The following is a 19,137-nucleotide window of genomic DNA, read 5'->3' on the forward strand; positions in this document are numbered from 1 at the left end:
TACCCATAGCAATGACCATGGCCAAATCTCTCACTCAACTTTGAGGAGTGACCTTGTGGGGTGTCCCCACCCAAGGTAAGGATCTTCACACACACCTAAGGGAGGTGTGTTAAAAATTTTCACCATTTAAAATTGGAACTGGTCTTTATGGTATGAAGTGATTGACTGTCAGTCACACGATTTTAGATAAAATGTTGTCCTGCCTGCTCAACAGAACATGTTTTATTTTTGAGTAAGATGCTATCAGCTCTTTGGTTTCTTCTTCTGTAAACATCTGCCTCTCCCTTCCCTACCAAAGCTTTCACATCCCAGTTGATGCCAGCCTTGGTGAGGAAGCATTTGCCTTACCTATCCGTGTGATGGGTCTGATTTGGGGTAGTGTGATCAAGCTGGTTTCAGCATTCTTCAACACTAAGAACAGCAGTCCCCCCCTGCTCAATTCATCACTGATCACTTGCAAGTGGGCAAAATCCAAACTGTATTACTCCTGCTTAGGCAGAGCATCCTGCTACATGGATGAAGTATCCATTGGTTACTGAAATGTCACTGCAAATGTGACATTTAACCTTTGACAGAGGTTAGAATGGGTTTGACTTCTTCACAGTTCTGGCTGGAAGTGAGTAGGTGTTGGTTCAAGGGTTTTATAGACTGTAACATCTCTCCAGGAAAGCTGGAAAATTCGCATACTGCTATGCCAGCAATGCTTAGCTCTGTGCTGATGAGTGTCCTTTATTCCCTCTGAGATGGCCTGTTTTCATCTCTGATCCTGGGCTGAAGTGTCCTTATGTTAAAATTGGAAGATCTCTAACTGAGCTAGCCAGCAAATAGGTAAAGAGAAGTTTTCTCCCAAAATATTTTTAGCAGTGTAGATGCCCAGCTTAAGGACTGCTGCCAAATTGTCTTCTTCAGAGACGTCTGGGAACAGATGTGCTTGAGCTGGGGGGGAGAAAAACAGGTGAAGGATGCCAGAGAAACAGCAGTAGTCTCACCTTGTCACCCAAGACAAGTTCTGGGGAGTAACTGGAGTGAAAACAGGTGACTTAACCCATTGCCTTTGCCCCTCCATGTCTGAGGCATCAGGTGGGCTCTCTGATGAGAAATGGAGGCTGTTCTTGCTTGCTTAGTGACACTTCCTAGTGGTAAGAAGTGGATGAGACCAGCAGGAAGCCTTCAAGTCTCCAAAGCTTGAAATCCAGCCCACATTTCTAGCAGACAGCTGTAGCCATTAGGGGAATTGGTGGGCCAGTCAGTGCCTCAATGCTCCGGTTGCCCATTCGTTTAATGACATGGAGAACAAACCAAGCTCTCTAAACACCACCCGCTCTCCCATCCTGATGGAGCTCTGAGGCAGTTTGAGGGGCTGTATGTCCATGGTTCCCCCAGCACTAACTGTCCTGCTGTCCGTGTGTTCCCTCCGGCAGAGTTCGGCGTGTACTGCAGCCACTGCCGCAGCGAGGTGCGCGGCACCCAGTGCGCCGTCTGCAAGGGCTTCACCTTCCAGTGCGCCATCTGCCACGTGGCCGTGCGCGGCTCCTCCAACTTCTGCCTCACCTGCGGACACGGGGGCCACACCAGCCACATGATGGAATGGTTCCGCACGCAGGAGGTCTGTCCCACAGGCTGTGGGTGCCACTGCCTGCTCGAGAGCACCTTCTGAGCAGGGGGGACAGCACTGAGTGAATATTTAATTCCCAAGCCATGTTGAGTCAGCTCTGCTGTGCTCTGTCTGGAGGAGATCAGCAAGGAGCTGAAGCAGGACGTCCTGGTAATGTGCTGTGGTGATGTTTACAAGTGCTTCCATTACTCCTACGCTTCCCAGGTTGCTTTCAGACCAATTCCCCGTGTCCATTGCGGGCAATGGATACCAGACCAGAAAAATTGCTCTCTGCTGCAGAAGGGTGTGTGAATATTGGTTAGTTTGGGATTAAGAGGTTTTTGAAAGCTCCCCTGGAAAGGGCCCACCTGGCAGAGGTATACTCACTTCAGAGTCTTTTCCAGGTTCCTCCTTACAGGGGATCAAACTGAGCAAAACAGTTGTTTTACACAATTAAAGTAGAAATCATTCTCAAGCAACAGTAAGTTCTAAAGGTGCATTGTAAATGGTGCTTGAAGAGGAAATAGTCCATGGAACTGTGCTCAGAGTTTCCCTGGAAGCAGCAGGGTCCTTATTTTGAATGGCTGTTTACATCATTTAGATTTCCCCACAAAGCAAGAGAAGGAAATGGCATTTTTCAGGATTGCTTCTTAAATAGATTTCTGCTCACTAGTTAGTACCTGTGAAAAGCCCAGACGGGCACCCAGGGTCCCTGGGATTAATTGCTTCCAGCAGTTTTAGTACTTTAGTTAGGCTTTAAGGTGTCTCCATCTCCTGCTTTGACCAGGTGATAAAATGCACTTTAACTTGTCCCTGTCTTGTTGGTGACACTTCCTGGTGACTGGGAAAGGCATCTGCCTTATGAGTTTGAGATCCACACTGTCTTTCCATAGATGTGATGTTTTGGAAAGCCTTTGCTCCCTCGCTGAAAAAACACAAAGAGAACACTTACTCTGTACAGCTCCTTTGGCTGTTGTCTCCAGATATTATGGGGAGAATTATGGGTGATTGGAGATTTGCTGCTGCTGGAGTGATGAACAGGGAGGCAGCAGTTTCTAGGGGAAAGGGGGGGGTTTGGAAGAATGGTGGGATCCACAGAGGCAAAAGATTTATGACTTTTCTTACTGTGGAGCATCAACTGGAGAATGTACTGATGGATCTGTGTGTTTGGGGCTGTGCCTGTGGGGCATTCCCACACTGCTGGGCAGTGTGTGCACACCTGGAACATACAGCCTGTGCCTCTCCAGGGCTGCCTTCAGCCTGAGCTTTGGATTTGGGCGATTGTGTGGTCAGGGATGATCGAGCTGCAGCTACCCCCACCTGTACCGGCACTGATCCCTTCTCCCACGCTTGCCTGCTGAGCGGGGCCATGTGCCATGCCCCCTCCTAACCCCTGTGCTAGCTCAGGCTGTGGGATACTGCTGTGGAATAAACAGATGATGTATCTTAAACAATTAAAACATTAAAATTATTTTTTTTAAGCGCTGTTCTGATAGAATGTGGTGTTGCCCTGATGGCTCTCCCTCCCTGGGCGGTGGTGTGTGTTGCAGAGGGTGCTGAGTGTTGCACCCCAAAGCGGGGGGCTCGGTGGTAGCAGAGCCCCACAGCAGCTGAGTGTCCCTGCCCTGGCTGGGACAATGTGCTAACAACACCTGCCACACCAGCCTGGGAACACACTGCGAACTGCCCGCGGTTGTGAGGCTCCTCTTGGGAAACAAAGCCGGGCGGCGTCTGAGCTGCCGGCAAACCCAAGGCCACATCCTGCAGTTCGGGGAGGCCCTGGGCAGCGTCTGTGCCCCGGGATAAGAGGCGGGAGCACCGGAGTCGTGGCCGGCGCCGCGGCAGCCCCGGGGCCGGGAGCTGCAGGGACCGCGCTGCCGCCTCCGCCCCGGCCTGACAGCCACTCAAGTATTGCCATTGCCATGCTTGAGTGCTCCTGTAGCTTGGAAGGGAAAGGAGATTTGTTATTTAAAGGTGACGGACCGACAAATCGTGGTATTCAGTGTGTTATTACAGTCCATTACGGTCCATCTCGGTAGTATGTGAGTGCCCCTGAGGCGGAGCGCGGCCGGCGCTTCAGAGGAAGGCGGAAAAGCCCTGGCCGGGGCTGTTTGTGCAGCCCTGCACAGGTAGGTGGAATTCCTTCCCGGATGCTGCCGGCATTTCTCTCACACCCTGCAGCATGTCTGGTGATGCCTTTGGGAGCAGCCCCGCTCCATGCACAAGTGACTTTCGCAAGGAAACACGAACAGCTTATTCCTGCCTGCCTAGAGCCAGTCGAGCAGAAAAACGTTGTTGGCTTTGCTGTGCAGGGCAGCAATAAATGGTCAGAAATGGGGCCCCACACCAGCCCCTCCTGTGCTGCCTATCCCCACACCCACCTGCTCTTCCGAATAACTCGGTGGAGTGCAAGAAGTTGCCCAGTGTGGCCAAATCTTGCTCTGAATTGCAGGCTTTAGAGAAGGGAGGGGAGGCAGGGACTGCTCAGAGTGAGTCCGGGTCAGAGATGCGGCCAGACCAGCTCTGGGGATGCTGCCCTGGTCAAACCAGGTGAATTGGATAGAGCCTTCAGCTGGTGCACAGTGCTCAGGAGCGTGGTCAGTTGTGCTGCAGGGCAGGGGATGCCCCATCCATGGTTTCTGCTGGAGCAGGAGCAAGGGGACATTGGATTAAGCCGGCTGCTCTGCACCAGGCAGGAGCGCTCCCTGCACGGTGCGTGGGAGGGGTATCAAACCACTTCCCTCAGGGCATCACCAGTGCCACGGGTTTGCCAGGGTTCCAGGAGTGACTGGACACTGCCAAGGAGAGGAGCTTCATCCCATCCCAGGCCACCTCCATCCAGAGAGCTCAGCCAGCAGCGCTCTGCAGAGATGCCCACACACCCCACCACCTGCTTTGGCACCCTTCCCGGGCTGGTGCAGAGGAGGATGCCGAGGGAGGAAGACCTTAGGTCCGACCCTGAGCAGCTGCTTGCCAAAACTTGCTTCAGCTGCCTGCCAAGTGCATCCCAAGGGCTGTTACCTGTGTATCCATTAGCTTTCCCAAGGACGGGGCTGGAAGAGGGAGAGAGCTCCCACGACAACCCACGCTGTGCCCTGAAGGCCACTGTCAGCATTTTAAACCCTATTTGTTTTCCTACTGAGGGTGTAACAAGCGTGGGGTGTCTTCCCTATCCCCATTGAGGGATGTGCAGAGAAGGAAGATTAATCCCCAATGATTGAGTTTGGCAGAGAAACAAGGAGTGTTTAGCAGAGAGGGAAGGCCTTTCCCCATGGATGCAATACCAAGCAGAGTATGTATTGGCCTCCTCCTCCTTGGCGGCCACAGCTCCATTATCCCAGTATCAGCCCCTCCAGCACTGCAGGGCCTAATTCTGCTCCAAGCCCAGCAGCACATTCCTGCTGTCTCCTGTGTGCCAGCCTCAGCGTCTGTCCGTCTGTCTGGTGGGGAAACCAGTTCAGGAACTGATGAGCCAAAGCCACTTGGCTGCTCTCATTTCAGCCAGGCTCATCAGCAAACCAGCTACACTTCCTGATCCTGCTTGTCCTGGGGCTGGCACGGTGCAGGGACAGGGGATGGGGGCAGCAGGAGGGACAGGGCATTGGCTCAGCCCTCTGCTGCCAATCTGGTGCTGTTATGCTGGTGTCTGCTGTGCAGTTTGGTCCCAGTACCGTCCTCTCCCAGTGCCACCCGTGCTCAGTGCATTCCTGCTCTGCAGGTGACAGTCCCCCCTTTTCACTGCAGAGCTGGGGATCAGCTCGCCCTCTGTGGGGACACCCTTGTGCCTTGCACAGGGGGACAGAGCCCCACCACAGCACCCAGCAGCCAACATGGGCAGATGAAATGTCACCTCACAAGAGCCTGTCTCATATCCCTGAGCGCTGCTGTGGCACATTTGAGGACCACAGTTCTCCATGTGCTTGGGAGAGGATGGCAGCAGGGTCACCTGGCAGCTTTGTGGGCTGGCAAAGAGCCACCTCTGCCATGAGCTGTGGTTACAGAGGGTGTCCCTTGGCAGCTTGTAGCCCCAAAACCCAAGGTGGGCTGGGCTGCACAGGCAAGAGCAGCCAGTGGGGACTGCATGGTGGGGTCACAGCCAGGTGTCCCCTCCATCTCCTCCAGCACTTCACAAAGGCATAGTGGCCATTGCATGTGAGCATGCTTGGGGTCTGGGGTTCCTGGTTTGGGATTGGGTGCAGTGACCTCCAGCTGAGAGCACCAGCTCATTTAGGTCTGCCTCTGCCCCCCACCTTGCCCTCATGCTCATTAAAAAATCCTCCATGTCCATCCAGAAGCCACCCTAATTCCCCAGAGGGGTGTGCCAGATTGAGCTCATCCACAACAACTATTGGGATGAACATTGGGCCATTGAGGAACTCCCTTGGGAGAGTATCCCACTCCAGCACCTTGTTTGGGGTCTCCCAGCAACCTCTCAGGACTCCTGTGGCCCTCCCAACCCCCAGCAAATATTTTTGTCCTCCACCCCAAGGGACTCCCAATGCACCCCAGGTGCCCTGCAGCAGCCCCAGTATTCCCTTAACCCTTCTGCTCCTATCAGGGTGCAAAATCAATCTGCCCACCCAAGAAAGGACTTTTCCCCCAAGCAGGTGTCAGGGCCATGTCAGGAGCTGGGTGGGAAGGTGGAGCCGACGCCGACAGCCACAGCAGGTTTTGCATCCACCTTGATTAAAGGCCTCAGTGAACGCCTGGCCAGCTCCCCACAGCACCCCAAAGAGGGGGGACTGAGGTGGTGTGCTGACCCACCCTTACAGGTGGGGCTGGAGGGGCTCCCCATTCCTGGGATGGCAAACCCCACCTTAATCACTGGTTGCAGCCCGGTGTGGCCGGCAACGCCAAATTTTCTGGCATGTGGCCAGCCCCTGTGGTCGAGGGTGTCACCCCAAAGCAGCCCCCCTCATTTCAGAGGGAAATTTTCCCTCTGAAAATTGCATGGGAAACTCCTTTCTTGTCATTCTTTGTTAATTATTTGGCTGTGATTCTTTGAGGTATTTAGGGCTGCCTCCTGCCCCCCTGGCTAATTGCACATTTAATTAAATGCGGAAATATGTCTTCAAACAGCTGGGAAGGGGATGTGGTGCCTGACAGCAAGTGACACTGGGGTGGGTTGGCCTCTGGGTGACCCCAGGAAGGACCTTGCTCTCCTAAGGCACTCTGAACCGGGACTAGGGGATCCCTTGCCGTGGCCACCGAGGACCTTGGAGGGGGTCCTTGATAACCTGGGAAGGGTGATTCCCCCAGGGGTGCCCTATACCCCCCAGCTACCACCGCAGGATGCCCTCACAGCCTCATCCCCGACCCAGGGATGCCCGTACCCCAGTTCCACCCGGGGGTACCCCAATGCCCCCCCATAACCCATCCAAGGTTGCCCAGACCCCCTATTCCCCTACCCTGACCGCACCCATGGGCCCCTCTGGGGCACACTCCCCTGCCCTGGGAACGCCTCATTTCCCCATTCATCCTCGGGGTGCCCTGTGCCCCCTCCTCCCCGTTCTGCCTCTCCAGGGTACCTGCGGTGGGGCAGAGCCGCCCCACCCAGCCGTGCCCCACCCGTGCCAGGCCGCCCAATGCGCTGCGGCGGGGCGGGCCGGGGCGTGTCCGCCGCATATGCATGTATGCAGATGAGCAGGTGCGGGCAGAGCGCGCCGGGACGGGACGGACGGGACTCGCACCGGGACGGGACGGGGCTCGGAGCGGGACGGGCACCGGCGGCGGGGCCATGGCCACGGCGGGGCCGCGGTCCTTCAGCGCTGCCGAGGTGCGGGCGCGCTGCGCGCAGGGCGCCTGCCTGGTCTCCTGCCACCGCCGCCTGTACGACCTGAGCGGCTTCGTGCGGCTGCACCCGGGCGGGGAGCAGCTGCTGCGCCGCCGGGCCGGCACCGACGTGAGCGCGGCGCTGGACGGGCCGCCCCACCGGCACTCGGCGAACGCCCGCCGCTGGCTGGAGCAGTACTACGTGGGGGACTTGGAGCAGGTACCGCCGTGGGCCGAGCCGGGACCGGGGTGGGCACGGGCTATAGGGGAACCCAGGGCTATATACAGTCTGTGGGGTAACACAGGTGCCGGGTGCAGGGTGAACAAGGGTTATGGGGTGCCCCAAGTCTCGGAACTGGCAGGTATAGAGGATATAGGGTGTCCCGGGTGCTGCTCCAGGATATGCAGGGTCTGTACAGGGTGTCCCAGGTCCTGATCTGGGATGTACAGGGTACAAGGCACCCCAGATCCCAGGGTTGGCATATGCAGCATTTCTATAGGATGCCCCGCGTCCTGGGAGTGGGATGTACAGAGATTATAGAGCCTCCTAGGTCCTGGTCGAGTTTTGATAGGGTGCCGGGTTTATAGAGCGTCTGAAATCCAAAGTGCATGGAGTCTAAGCTGTGTAGATCCAGACTGTGCAGGGCTGAGCCATACAGGGTCTGTAGGGCACTCCAAGTCCAGGCTTCTCAGCGTCCAAGCTGTTGGGGACATACAGAGGCTGGATAGGCTTTGGGGTGTACATGACAGGATGTTTCTGGGGTGCACGTAGCATATAAGCTGTTTAGTGCACCCAAATCTCAGTCTGAGCTGTGTGGGACATAGGATCAGGCTCTGTAGGGATCTACAGGGTGTGGGGGGTGAAGGGGACAGAGGGTGTTTGAGGCTCCTGGAATCTTGTATGGGTGGTATCTGAGGTGTGCAGGGTATCAAGGTCCCATGTGCCTCCTGGCTCCCAGGAGTTCTGTGGGGCCTGAGGTGCAGGGGACCCTGAGGCCCATAGGATGACAAGTGCACAGAACCTGGTATCTACAGGGTCCCACTCCACAGCCACATCCCACCCTGGCCATGCTAGGAAGCAGGGCTCGTGGGTGGATCTGGGGTGCCAATGTGGCATGGAGGTGTTGGGGTCCTTGGAGGGATGCAGGAGATGGAGCCCAGTGTCAGTTTTAGCAGGACTGTATGGCATGGGGTGGGCAATGGGACAGGACATCCTTCCTGGCTCTGTCAACACTCAGCCAGGGACTGAGGTGCTCGGCACCGGGGTTTGCTGAGCCTGCCTCTCCTCCCTGACTGCCTGGTGTGGGGCATGGGTGTCCATGGCACAGCTCTGTCCCCACTGTGCCAGTCCCGTGCTGTCCAGGCAGAAGGGAAAATTCCCTGGGGAAGTTCCGCAGCCTCCTATGGCACTGGGCACTCTTTCCCAATTAGCAGCCCTCACTAATTACCAGCACGCCGTGGGCAGGATGCTGAGCAGCGGGGCCAGCCCAGCCCCTTCAGCAGCGCAGCTCGGGCGCTCCCCTCTAGCCATGGCAGCGGGGTCGGTGACCGGCCGGTCCCTTGGCTGGTTGTTTGCTCTCGCTGGGTGTCCTGCCCAGGGCGCAGCCTCGGCCCCAGCGCCACAGACAGGGCTTTGTTTCAGCCTCGGTGCAATGCCTGCCTTTTCCCCGGACGGATCCCGGCGGTGGCACCTCCTCTGTTGGGACACTCGCTGAGCCGCCGCCTCCTCGCAGGCGTGACGAGCCCAGCGGGTTGGGGCGAAGGAAGGTACCGGACGGACGGGTTCCCGTGCCGAGGGGAGCTGCCACCATCCCAATGCAAATACATGGCGTGATAACGCCGGGGCGCAGGAGATCACACACTGCCTGGTGCCAGATAAACCATCCCGGGCGGTGACACACAGGGGAGGGATTAGAGCTGCCTGCTGCGTGGTGAGGCCGTGTCCAGCGTGCCCTGATGTGTGACCTGCTCTGCCCTACTCCCCACCCCACAGAAATCCTCTCTGGGGAGAGGCGGTGCCTTGGTGGTGCTTGGGTCACGCTTTGGGGCACGTGTAGCCCAAACAGCTCTCTGAAGGGTTACATTGCCCCAGTCTGAGTCCAGGTCCCCACAGCTTTGCCAGTGCCTCTTCTCACCTGTTGGATGTCCCAGGGCTGCATCATTTCCCGTGATGAGGGATTCAGAGTCCTGTGGTCCCCCAGGCATCCAGCGTCCTCCCCTGCTTCCCCCAGAAATTTCCAGGAAATTTTGGAAAGGGGGAGAAAGGTATTAATGCAGGACAGATAAAGAAAATAAGATCCAGCCTTCATCTCACTGGTGTTGTCTCTGTGCTCCGTCCTGTGGCTCTCTCCTTCTGCCACAAGTTAATTTTCTGCATCTGTCCTTTTGGCTGAGGACAAATTGATCCCTAAACATTTTATTTATGCAAGCAGGACATATAGGGGAGATCAAACTGAGTATCAATAATTACCTAAACTAGACAGTGGATTTTAACAGTCTCGTTAGAAGGGAACTGGATCATCTAATTACCCTTCCAGTTTGAGCAATGAGAGACTTTCATCACAGCCTCCTTGGGGTGCATGATGTGGCTGTGAGTCACAGTAAATCTTCCATTCTTCTCAGGTTTAGTGTCTGTCTCTTCCTCTTGCCTGTATTGCTGCACGTCAGGCTCACCCTGAGCACACTTGGACATAGGCGGGACCCTGGTGCACCTCTTTGGGAGTGATGTAACAAGAAGTGCCTTTTTATATTGCTACTATGATTAGGAGTTAAATTTACCTCCTTTTAATAGTCCTGCTGCACCCAGTGTTTAATGGGCTGACACAGCCTCGTGGAGCTCTGCCAGCCAGAGATCACAGACCATGGGGCTGGTCTGGTGGTGCTGGGATGGTGCCCCCACAAGCAAGGGCCTTGCCTGGGCTCTCTGCACCTCCTGGGTGTCCTCATGCTGCATGTCTGTACTTGCACTGCCAGCAGAGCTTGTCTCATGTGGACACCAGCAAACTGAGCCTCTGAGGAGCCCAGTGAAGCTGGGGGCTCTGAGCAATGCAAACCCTCTGGGGTTTGATTCACTGGGCAAATGGGTGGAAAAATACCCCTGGGTCCAGACTTTCAGTAGAGCACCTGTCTGCAGGCAGCATTGCCCTGTCTGGGCCAGGGGGAGGTTTCCAGCTTCTCTGCCTGTGTCCCAAAAACACGGAACCCTGTGCTGGACCACCCCTCTATCTGTATCTGCTCACTTCACAGCTGGATGTTATTCTTTTAATGTCCCAAGCCCTGATGCAGGACAGCACTGGGGTGGCACAGCCAGTGCTCTCCAGCTGGTGCAGGACCAGTGCTGAGCTCCCAGCCTGACCCACGCAGGGCAGCTGTATGCTATGGGTGGATGCTGGGTCACCCAGTCACTGGATCATGCCGTGCCCTGGGTGTTTGGCCCCGTTGTGTCCCAGCAGCACTGTGCTGGCTCTGCTGCTCTCTGCTGTCCCAGTGCCTTGTAGGCGTTGACTTTCCCTTCCTTACATCAGGCCCCTTGTTCATCTTCCCTGGCAGGACCTGTTTGCCTGGGGACAACTCAGATACACCTTCACCACCCACAGGTGACTGCAGAGCACAGCCCTTCAGCCTCCTTGCACCCCACCTCCTCTTTGGAGGAGAATGGGCAGAAGCCTCAGCACTGGTTTGGGTCCCATGGGGCTTGATCCCAGCAGGGCCCTGCATGCTTGGGGCAGGCAGGAGCAGGCCACCCTTTGGGGAGCCAGTCGGGACATGCCAGTGTGGTTTGCATCCTGGTTGCAACATGGCTCTTGGTCCTTTCAGTGCCAGCCCCAGGGTGAGCAAGAGGAGAGCCTTCCTCCTGCTCCCCAGCTGAGGAGGAGGAGGGGTAGGAGATGATTCAGGTGCTGGGAGGGAGCTGTCATAGTACACAGGGCAATGGCATCTCACTGATGTCACCCAGCCCAGGTGCTAGTGGTGGGGTGGAATGTGAGTCCCACAGTCCATCTCCGTGACCTGGGAGGACCTGGAAGCCTCCAACCATGACATAGTGCTCAGGCATCCATGGGCAGGGGAACTGGAGGTGTGTGAACATTTTGGAAAAGGGAGGAGAGGTGCCAGGATCATTGCATCAGCCCAGCTTTCTTAAGCATCCTTCCTGCTGCTGGCTAGGCTGTGGTCCAAGCGTGAAGGTGGAGAGCACCAGCCCATTTCTCTGGGCATGGATAAGCTGTTTCACTCTCTTTATGCCAAATTTCCTTCCAAAGCACCTGTGGGACAGAGGCAAAATCATAAATCCACCATGCTTTGCTGGATTTTAAGACATCCTATCTGCCCTAGGGTTTTGGAATGTCTAGCTGAAGGACAGAGATTCAGTGGGGAAAATAGGGGTGGGAATCCTCACAGAGAGGTGTGGTGGTATGTGGCATCAGCTCATATCAATGCTCTGCCTGCAGTAAAATTGATGCCAGTGGGATTCCAGCCTGGAAATACTGACTGGAAATATTCCCTGTCTTTCTCTGCCCACTGCTCCAGGCAAGGGGCTTCCTCAGAGCTGGGTAATGCAGTTCCTGTACCAGCAGAATGAGGCTTGAAATCTGGCCAGCCCAGGAAATAGGGTGGGAGCAAGGAGTGCCTGCTGTCAGCAAACAGTGCCTGAGCCCTGCCTTGGTGTCCCCAGCAAGGCACAGAGTTAAGTCCTGACATCCTGGTGAGGTGGCACTGATTTTCCTGCATCCCAGGCCCTCCTGCAGCTTCCATTGCCCATCAATAGGGTGGCAGTGCATCCCTCTAGGAGCAGCGGGGAGAGGATCCATTGAGGAGTTGGGAGAAAATCCTTGCTGTCTGGAAGCAGCACAGCTGGAAGCCCCATTGGGCACGGCTGTGCTGGGCTGCCGGGCCATGCCGTACCCTGCTCCGGGTTAATGGGTAACTCGGGCTGGCAGAGCAGGAGAAAAGGCATGTTTGGCACGTCCTGCACGGGGAGTTGGCACTGCTCTGGGGGGCATGGCTGGCTTGGGGTTTGCATGGGCACGCTGCAGCCTCACCAAGCCCCCCACCAGCGGCACGGTCAGCGCTGGAGCTGGAACAGCTACAGGAAGGAGGCTGGTGCTGGCAGGTGGCAAAGTGTTTGCTGCCAAGCATCAGACAAGGCAGGTTTCTCCTGTTTGTCAGCCTGCTCTGGCAGTGGGACTGCAGCTGAGTCTTCATCCTGTCACCACTGCACCAGTGCATCCCCTGTGCTTCAATGTACTCTCCTGAGCTGCAACCCAGTATTCCACAACCTAATATTCCATAGCCCGTGGCAAAGGCACCCAGCCCAGTGTCACCTTGTGAAGGGCACTTTGCCTTTTTTCCCTGGACATGGTCCCTCCTTCTGTGTTTTTCCTTGTGCCCACAGCCAGGGTGGTGGCCTCGGCTGTACCACACTTCCCAGGTCTGCCAGCCTAGCCAAGCTGGGCTTTTGTTGGAGATCAGTGGGGTGGGAGGAGGGAGCACTAACCCAGCAATGCCCCTCACTTTACTGGCGGTGGCAAGGTGACCTCTGCTATGGCACTGCCTGTTTGCAGGGGAAAATGCTGCCCCAGGGCCCAGGGTTTCTGCCTTGCCATTGCCACCCTGAAGCACCCTGTCCTGGCCACGGGCAGGGTATTCCAAACATTCTTGGGGCTCTTCAGGAGTTTCCAAAGAGCCCCAAGCCCACGATGCTCGGTGCACAGTCTGAAGGGCAGTGCAGCTCACTGGCAGCTGCTTCCCTCGGGAAACCTGCTCTGCAGGAACTGACTGACTTAAATCCACCTGAATTTTCCCCATATTTATTTAGCAGGCAGGAGCTCACTCTGGTCATACCCTGAGTGCTACAGCCATCACCATGTCCAGCTGAATCTGCCACTGGTGCTTCACCACGGGGTTTTCCTTCTCTTTTCAGAGCCTCTCTGAGACAGTGGATGAGAAGGAGGTGGTTGCTGCAGCACAGAGCCCAGAGCAGACAGATCTCTGCTACAAAACAGTGGATGTGGAGAAGGTAAGAGCTGTGGAGTTTCTCCAGCACACTGTTTGCTAGAGTGCTGCTGGGAAACACCAGGTCTCTTCTTCCCTGCGTGAGTGCTGAATTTCTGCTGGCCTCTTGGATGGGAGGGATGGCGTGAGGGAGCTGAACTGATCCAGTCACTTCTGCCCTTTCTCCTGGTGTGGATGGCATTGCTCATGCTTTATTGCACAGGTGTGGCCATGCTGGGAGGCTCCCATTGCAGCAGCATGGGAGAGATGCCTTTCTCTGACAGCGGCTGTGCCCTTCCAGAGGGAAATGTTGCCAAGCCACACCTTGCTTGCTTTTATTTCTTTCTTGCTTTATTTATTCTAATTACTTTATTTGTTTTATTTTTTTTCCCTCGCCTGAGCACTTGTAATGAGTAGTAAGGGATTCCCCAGCCTGGGCAGGGCAATCTCTGTGTGTTCAGGGTGCTTCCTGCCCTACCAGCTCCTTTCCAAGCATGCCACAACATTGGGGACTTGTCCCCAAGGTGCCTTTGGCTGTCCCTGCCCTCCATAGCACCATCACTCCATCTTGCATGGCCCCAGCTGGTTGGTGAGCTTGCTTTTATCTTGGAGAAAGCTGGGATTTTTTAAGAGCAGGAGAACATTCTTCACTCCCCAGATTCATATTTTATCACTGAGCACCTTTAAAAGAGAATGTGCCATTTCAAAGTGATCTTTTTGCTTTAACTTTCCCTTACCTCCCCAGTGGAGATTGGCTCTGTTCCCATCCCATACACCAGCTGGGGTTGTTTCCCCTCCTGTGTGATTGTGTTAATCCCTGCCTGCAGCAGAGCTCCCAAAATGCCACAGCCACCCTGGCTCCTTGCCCTGAGGTGCCCCAAACTGAGCCATCCCCACCACTGGCAGCCCAACCCAGGTGCCAGATTGCTGTGCCAGTGCTGTGTGGCACAAGCAGCCCAAGGAGAGGTGCCAGGCCTGGGGTTTCAGTCCTGGCACAGGAGTAAGATCAAGAATCCATCTTATCCGGCCAGGCCAGCTGTAGATGTGTTCAGGGATGCTGAGCAGTGGCAGATGTGGTGCTGCCAGTTGTGCCCCCTTGTTTTTGTGCCATGCCAACATGTGTACCTGCACAGGTCCCTTCTTACTCTTGCACCTGAGTTCAGCCATGCACAGCGGCAGTGCTGGAGCCTGTGTTCCCATCCTGTATCCTTGCTGCCCATCCCTTCCCACTTTGCTCCTCACTGGCGTGCCCAAACAGCTGTGGCTGCCCCATGTGTCCTCTGCACAAGGAGAAATGTCCTTGGCTGGGGCAGTGCTGTGGCAATGGGGTCCATGTACCACCAGAGGTGTTCTGCTGGGGAATATCACTGCTCACTATCTAATCTTGGCAGCTCAAGTGGCAAAGAGTTATCAGGGCCTGATGCTGAGCCAGGTCTGCGTACAGCCACCTTCACCTTGATCTGCTGGCAGGTACCTGGTGGCACAAGGGTGAGCTAAGCCCCTTGTTTGTAGGTAGATGGGGCTGGTGTGTATTTGGCCCCTTGTCTGCACTGTGCTGGTGCTTGTGGGGAGCTCAGGTCACCTTGGAACCAGAAGGAACTACTCTTGGGGCATGGGAAGGCAGCCCAAACTCCTGCAGCAGCTGCTCAGCATTGTGCCTGGGTTCTGGGATGGTTTGTGGGTTCCACAGCAGTACAACCACTGTCTGCTCCCTCAGGACCTGGTAGACTGGCAGAAGCCTTTGCTGTGGCAGGTGGGCTACTTAGGAGAGAAGTACGATGAGTGGGTGCACCAGCCTGTGGATCGGCCCATCCGCCTCTTCCACTCGGATTTCCTCGAGTTCCTCTCCAAGACAGCATGGTGAGCTCGGGGTCTGCACTGTACCCTGGATGGTGCCTGCCCAGGGAGGGGGGATGGCTCACCAGCCAGCAGGACACTTCCTCTGACATCTCCTCCTACCCCGCAGGTACGTGGTGTTCATGGTGTGGACGCCCGTGGTGCTCTATCTCAGCTGGGTCAGCTACACCTCCCTTGCTCAGGGCAACACCAGGCTCTTCTCCTCCTTCACCACAGGTATGAGCAGCAGCAAAGCTTTGGGCTTCCACTACCAACCCCACCCTGGGTGGGCTGAGACCTGCATCCCTTCCTCATCCCTCCTTCTGTACGTGCTCCCCACAAGCCACACTCGAGAGCAGCAGGTCAGCACCTCTCCTTTGTGGCCACCAATGTGTCCCCTGCATGAAGCCACCTGTGCTTGCCCACATCCATCCCCTGCTCTCACCACAAGATTTGGTCCCCCCAGGAGATCAGCAGATCAGCTGACCTGTGCTCTGCTCTGTTGCCTGCGTTCCCTCCATCCCAGAGCCGAGCTCTGTGGTGCTGGGGTGTGTTCCAGTGGCTGCTGACGCCCACCCGGGCCAGGCTGAACAAACCCGGCTCTCAGCGCCGCCGGCGCCGCACAGTGCGAGGCTTGTTTGCCCGAAGCGCCTGCCCTTGAATCTCCCACTGTCTGCTCCCTGCTCCCCCGGGAACAACAAGCGTGGCCGGGGCAGGCTGTCTTCTTTGTTGTCTGTTTTTTTTTTTCTTTTTTGCTGGGTTCCCTATTTTTTTTGCAAGGTGCCACGCAGTGCCAGCTGTGCCCGGCTGTGGGGTGGGGAGCGCCTGCTGCACAGGCACCCCCTGCTCCTTGTGGCATTCAGCACCTTGCTGCCAAGTTTTGGTTGTTTTTTTTCTTTCCTAAAAATAAGTGGGTTTTGGGGGAATCGAAATTTTGCTAGGAAGGACACAGTGCTGGCCGCCAGCCCTGAAAGAAGGAGGTGGCTGAAAAATGTTCTGCGGGGGAAAGTGCCCAACAAATCTATTCTTTTTCCCTCAAAAAAATAATCACCAACACCAGCAACACTGTTTTACTGTCATGAGTGCTGCATGTGCAACTGAGGTCCCTCCTGCCTTGTTCTGGTGGGTGAAGCAGATTTGTAATGATGACGCAGTCCCTAGAGTGCCCATCCAAGCCCCTCTTGGCATCTGGAATGTAGGGAGCTCCCCTCGCTGGCTTCCTGAGACAGCAAGAAGCTGACTGTATCTGTAAATCAATGGGAATCAATGGAAAATGTGGTTTGGAGGAGTGCTTGGGCAGTTAGCTCCCTAGAGAAGCTCAGGACAGGAGGTGGGTAGGGGTGGGAGGGAGGGAGAGCTGAGCATCACCTGATGCCAGTGGGAGGATAGTGATGGGTAGAAGCACCTTGCATGTTTCCTGCCCTGCTGACCGCTGCACGTCTCGTTGTGTAGAGTACTCCATCCCTGTCCACAAATACTACTTCCCCTTCATCTTCCTCATTGGAATGATCCTGTGGTCCCTGCTAGAGTACCTCATCCATCGCTTTGTCTTCCACATGAAGCCACCCGCTAGTAATTACTATCTCATCACGCTGCATTTCTTGCTGCATGGGCAGCATCACAAGGTGAGTCGCAGCTCCCGCCTCCGCTGGCGCCTGCTGGGCCGTGGGAATGGTGGCCTTTGCCCCGCTGGAGCCTGTTACTGCGTGGCCTTTGCTCAGGCTGAGCCTGTTCGTGCCTGTTCAGTGTGAGTGGTGGCATCCCAAGCGAGGCACTTACCCAATACCAGCAAGGGCTGCAAAACAGCCTTGGAGGTGCTGGAGCTAAATTTTCAAGCTGTGTAGTTGGGCAAGGGGGAAGACCAAAAGAGCCATAGGCTCCCTGTAGCTTGGCTGGAGGAAATGGCCCTGTGGAGCTTGGGCACCTGCCAGATAAAACCACCACCTGCCTGGGCACCTTGGCACACATGGGGGGCTGCTCTCACCACTGGGAACGGCTCTGGGGAGGGTTTTTAGTATTGGCTTCTCCCAAATGGGTTTCCCTGATGCTTGGCAGGGATGTGTTGGGGGAGGTAGGGTGAGCTGCCTGTCCCACCATCCTCTCTGCTTCCAGTCTCCCTTCGACAGCTCCCGCCTGGTCTTCCCTCCTGTGCCAGCCTCGCTGGTGATCGGCTTCTTCTACGGTGTCCTGCGGCTGCTGCTGCCCGAGGTGCTGGGGCTCTCGGTGTTCGTCGGGGGGCTCTGCGGCTACGTCATCTACGACATGATCCACTATTACCTCCACTACGGCTCACCCAAAAAGGGCACCTACCTGTACGGCCTGAAGGCTTATCACGTCAAACACCACTTTGAACACCAAAAATCAGGTAGTGCTCTGTTCCCCGTGCGTGCTGGCAGGGGCAAGGGCTGTCAAAGATTTGGTCTGCCTGCATGTGTGCAGCTGATTGCTCCCAAAATGTTTGGGATTTGGGATGGGGAAAGCCAAGCACTGCACTGCTGAGGAAATAGCATGTGAGGTGCTGTGGCCCATGGGGAGTTTTTCCTGGCTCTCAGGTTGAGGATGGGGAGCCAGAGCAGCGCAGGGGTGAGGGCAGCAGCCCATCTCACTGGTGGGCATCAGTGCTGCCTGGAATGCCAGGAAAGAGCCCAAACCCCCATGGTGCTGGGGTGTGGGTGCCTATCCCTGCACAGGGCAGCATCTCTTTCTGCTGGGAGGCATTGACAGGTGTAGGGTGAGGCCCTGGGCTTCCCCAGATCCGCCCCACACTTTCCCTAGCCCAGTGCTTACTCAACCTGCCCTTTGCCCGGTTTCCTAGGAGAAAACGCCCCATCCAGATAAGCTATCATCCATTGGGGCTTGTTGGCAAGGCCCAGCCAGCTACCGCTCCCTCTGCTCTTCCTCCTTGTCCTCACGTTGCCTTCTTCCCTTCCCAAAATGTGGACACTCCTCCCTCACCACTTAACTCAGAGCCCTTGCATCACCTTGATGATGGTGGTGACGTGGGCTGAACTCTCTCTTCCCTGCCCACAGGTTTTGGCATCACCACACGCTTCTGGGATTATCCTTTCCGGACACTCATCCCAGAGGAGAGCTTCAAGAAAGAGGACTGACAGCCCCAGCCCAGTGCTCAGCTGCTGGCTCCATACCTTCTGCTCTGGGGCTGGTTCCCTCCCCAGCCCCCAGCGAGGCCAGCTGGTCCCTGCCCTCTTCCTGGGGGCTGTGCCACAGCAGTGACTCCAAAGTGGAGCATCCCTGTGGAGTGCTGTGGTCCAGCTGTGGCACTGGCAAGGGGATAGGGGGCTGAGGATGGTGAGGAAAGGGGAGGAGGAGCTGTGGGGTTCCCTGGTGGACTCCTGCCCCTGTCTTGCTGCCCTCCCACTCCAGGCTATGGATGCACGGGCAGATCTGCTGCCTGAAAGATGAAATGCCTGATGCTGCCCTCCCTCCTCTGCCCTGGCACCTTGCCAGAGCCCCTGTCTCTCCTGAGGTGCCCTGTCCCCAGGGCATCAACTCGCTGCCGTTACCCCTATTGCCTAACTCATGCCAAGAGATTCCCTGACCTAGGTCCTTCTCCTGGCCCGATCTCAGCACGGGGTTTTCTTGGCCTGCAGCCCCTTTGGAGCAGGTCCCACAGCTCTGGATTGTGCCTTTTTCTAACCAGTGCACCCATATCTCTCTGCCAAATTTATCAAGTTCATGGTTTTCATAGACTTGAAACTTGAAACTCAAGCTCCAATGAAAAGAATTACTATGAGATGCCTTTTTTTGCTGATCCTGTGATTTTATTTTTTATTATTTTTCCCTAATGTTTACTGCAGATATTTAAAGGTTTGAAATAAATTTATATATAAAACTGTAGACCCTACAATTGTAAATAAACTGTATATTTTGAAAAATAAAACTTTCTAAAAAGGGTCTGGCACATGTATCCCCCAGGGCTGCTC

The 19,137-nt window shown here is 55.8% G+C and overlaps 2 protein-coding genes across 3 annotated transcripts in view; both read left to right on the forward strand.

The window, feature by feature from the left end:
- WDR59 (WD repeat domain 59) overlaps positions 1-3,075 on the forward strand; it is a 50,008-nt gene extending 46,933 nt beyond the window's left edge. For both annotated transcript variants that reach the window (XM_033069441.2, XM_033069442.2), the window contains one exon: positions 1,422-3,075. In XM_033069441.2, the coding sequence (XP_032925332.1) occupies positions 1,422-1,657 (236 nt within the window). In that variant the 3' untranslated portion in view covers positions 1,658-3,075. The remainder of the gene's footprint in view (positions 1-1,421) is intronic.
- Positions 3,076-7,257: 4,182 nt separating this feature from the next.
- FA2H (fatty acid 2-hydroxylase) lies at positions 7,258-19,121 on the forward strand. Its single transcript, XM_033070001.1, has 7 exons — positions 7,258-7,586; positions 13,287-13,382; positions 15,075-15,217; positions 15,324-15,430; positions 16,646-16,818; positions 17,306-17,558; positions 18,224-19,121. Exons 1-7 carry the CDS (start codon positions 7,332-7,334, stop codon positions 18,301-18,303), a joined length of 1,107 nt encoding a protein of 368 aa, XP_032925892.1. The 5' UTR covers positions 7,258-7,331; the 3' UTR covers positions 18,304-19,121.
- Positions 19,122-19,137: the final 16 nt, after the last annotated feature.

This window comes from Catharus ustulatus, chromosome 11 (genome assembly GCF_009819885.2).
Source record: "Catharus ustulatus isolate bCatUst1 chromosome 11, bCatUst1.pri.v2, whole genome shotgun sequence".
Lineage (NCBI taxonomy): Eukaryota > Metazoa > Chordata > Aves > Passeriformes > Turdidae > Catharus > Catharus ustulatus.

Excerpts from the sequence above, each read along its gene's own strand:
- FA2H (XM_033070001.1), top strand. The coding sequence starts at position 7,332 with ATGGCCACGGCGGGGCCGCGGTCCTTCAGCGCTGCCGAGGTGCGGGCG. Across the intron at positions 15,218-15,323 it reads TTCCTCTCCAAGACAGCATG|GTACGTGGTGTTCATGGTGT; the intron begins GTGAGCTCGGGG and ends CCTACCCCGCAG. Across the intron at positions 16,819-17,305 it reads TGCATGGGCAGCATCACAAG|TCTCCCTTCGACAGCTCCCG; the intron begins GTGAGTCGCAGC and ends CTCTGCTTCCAG.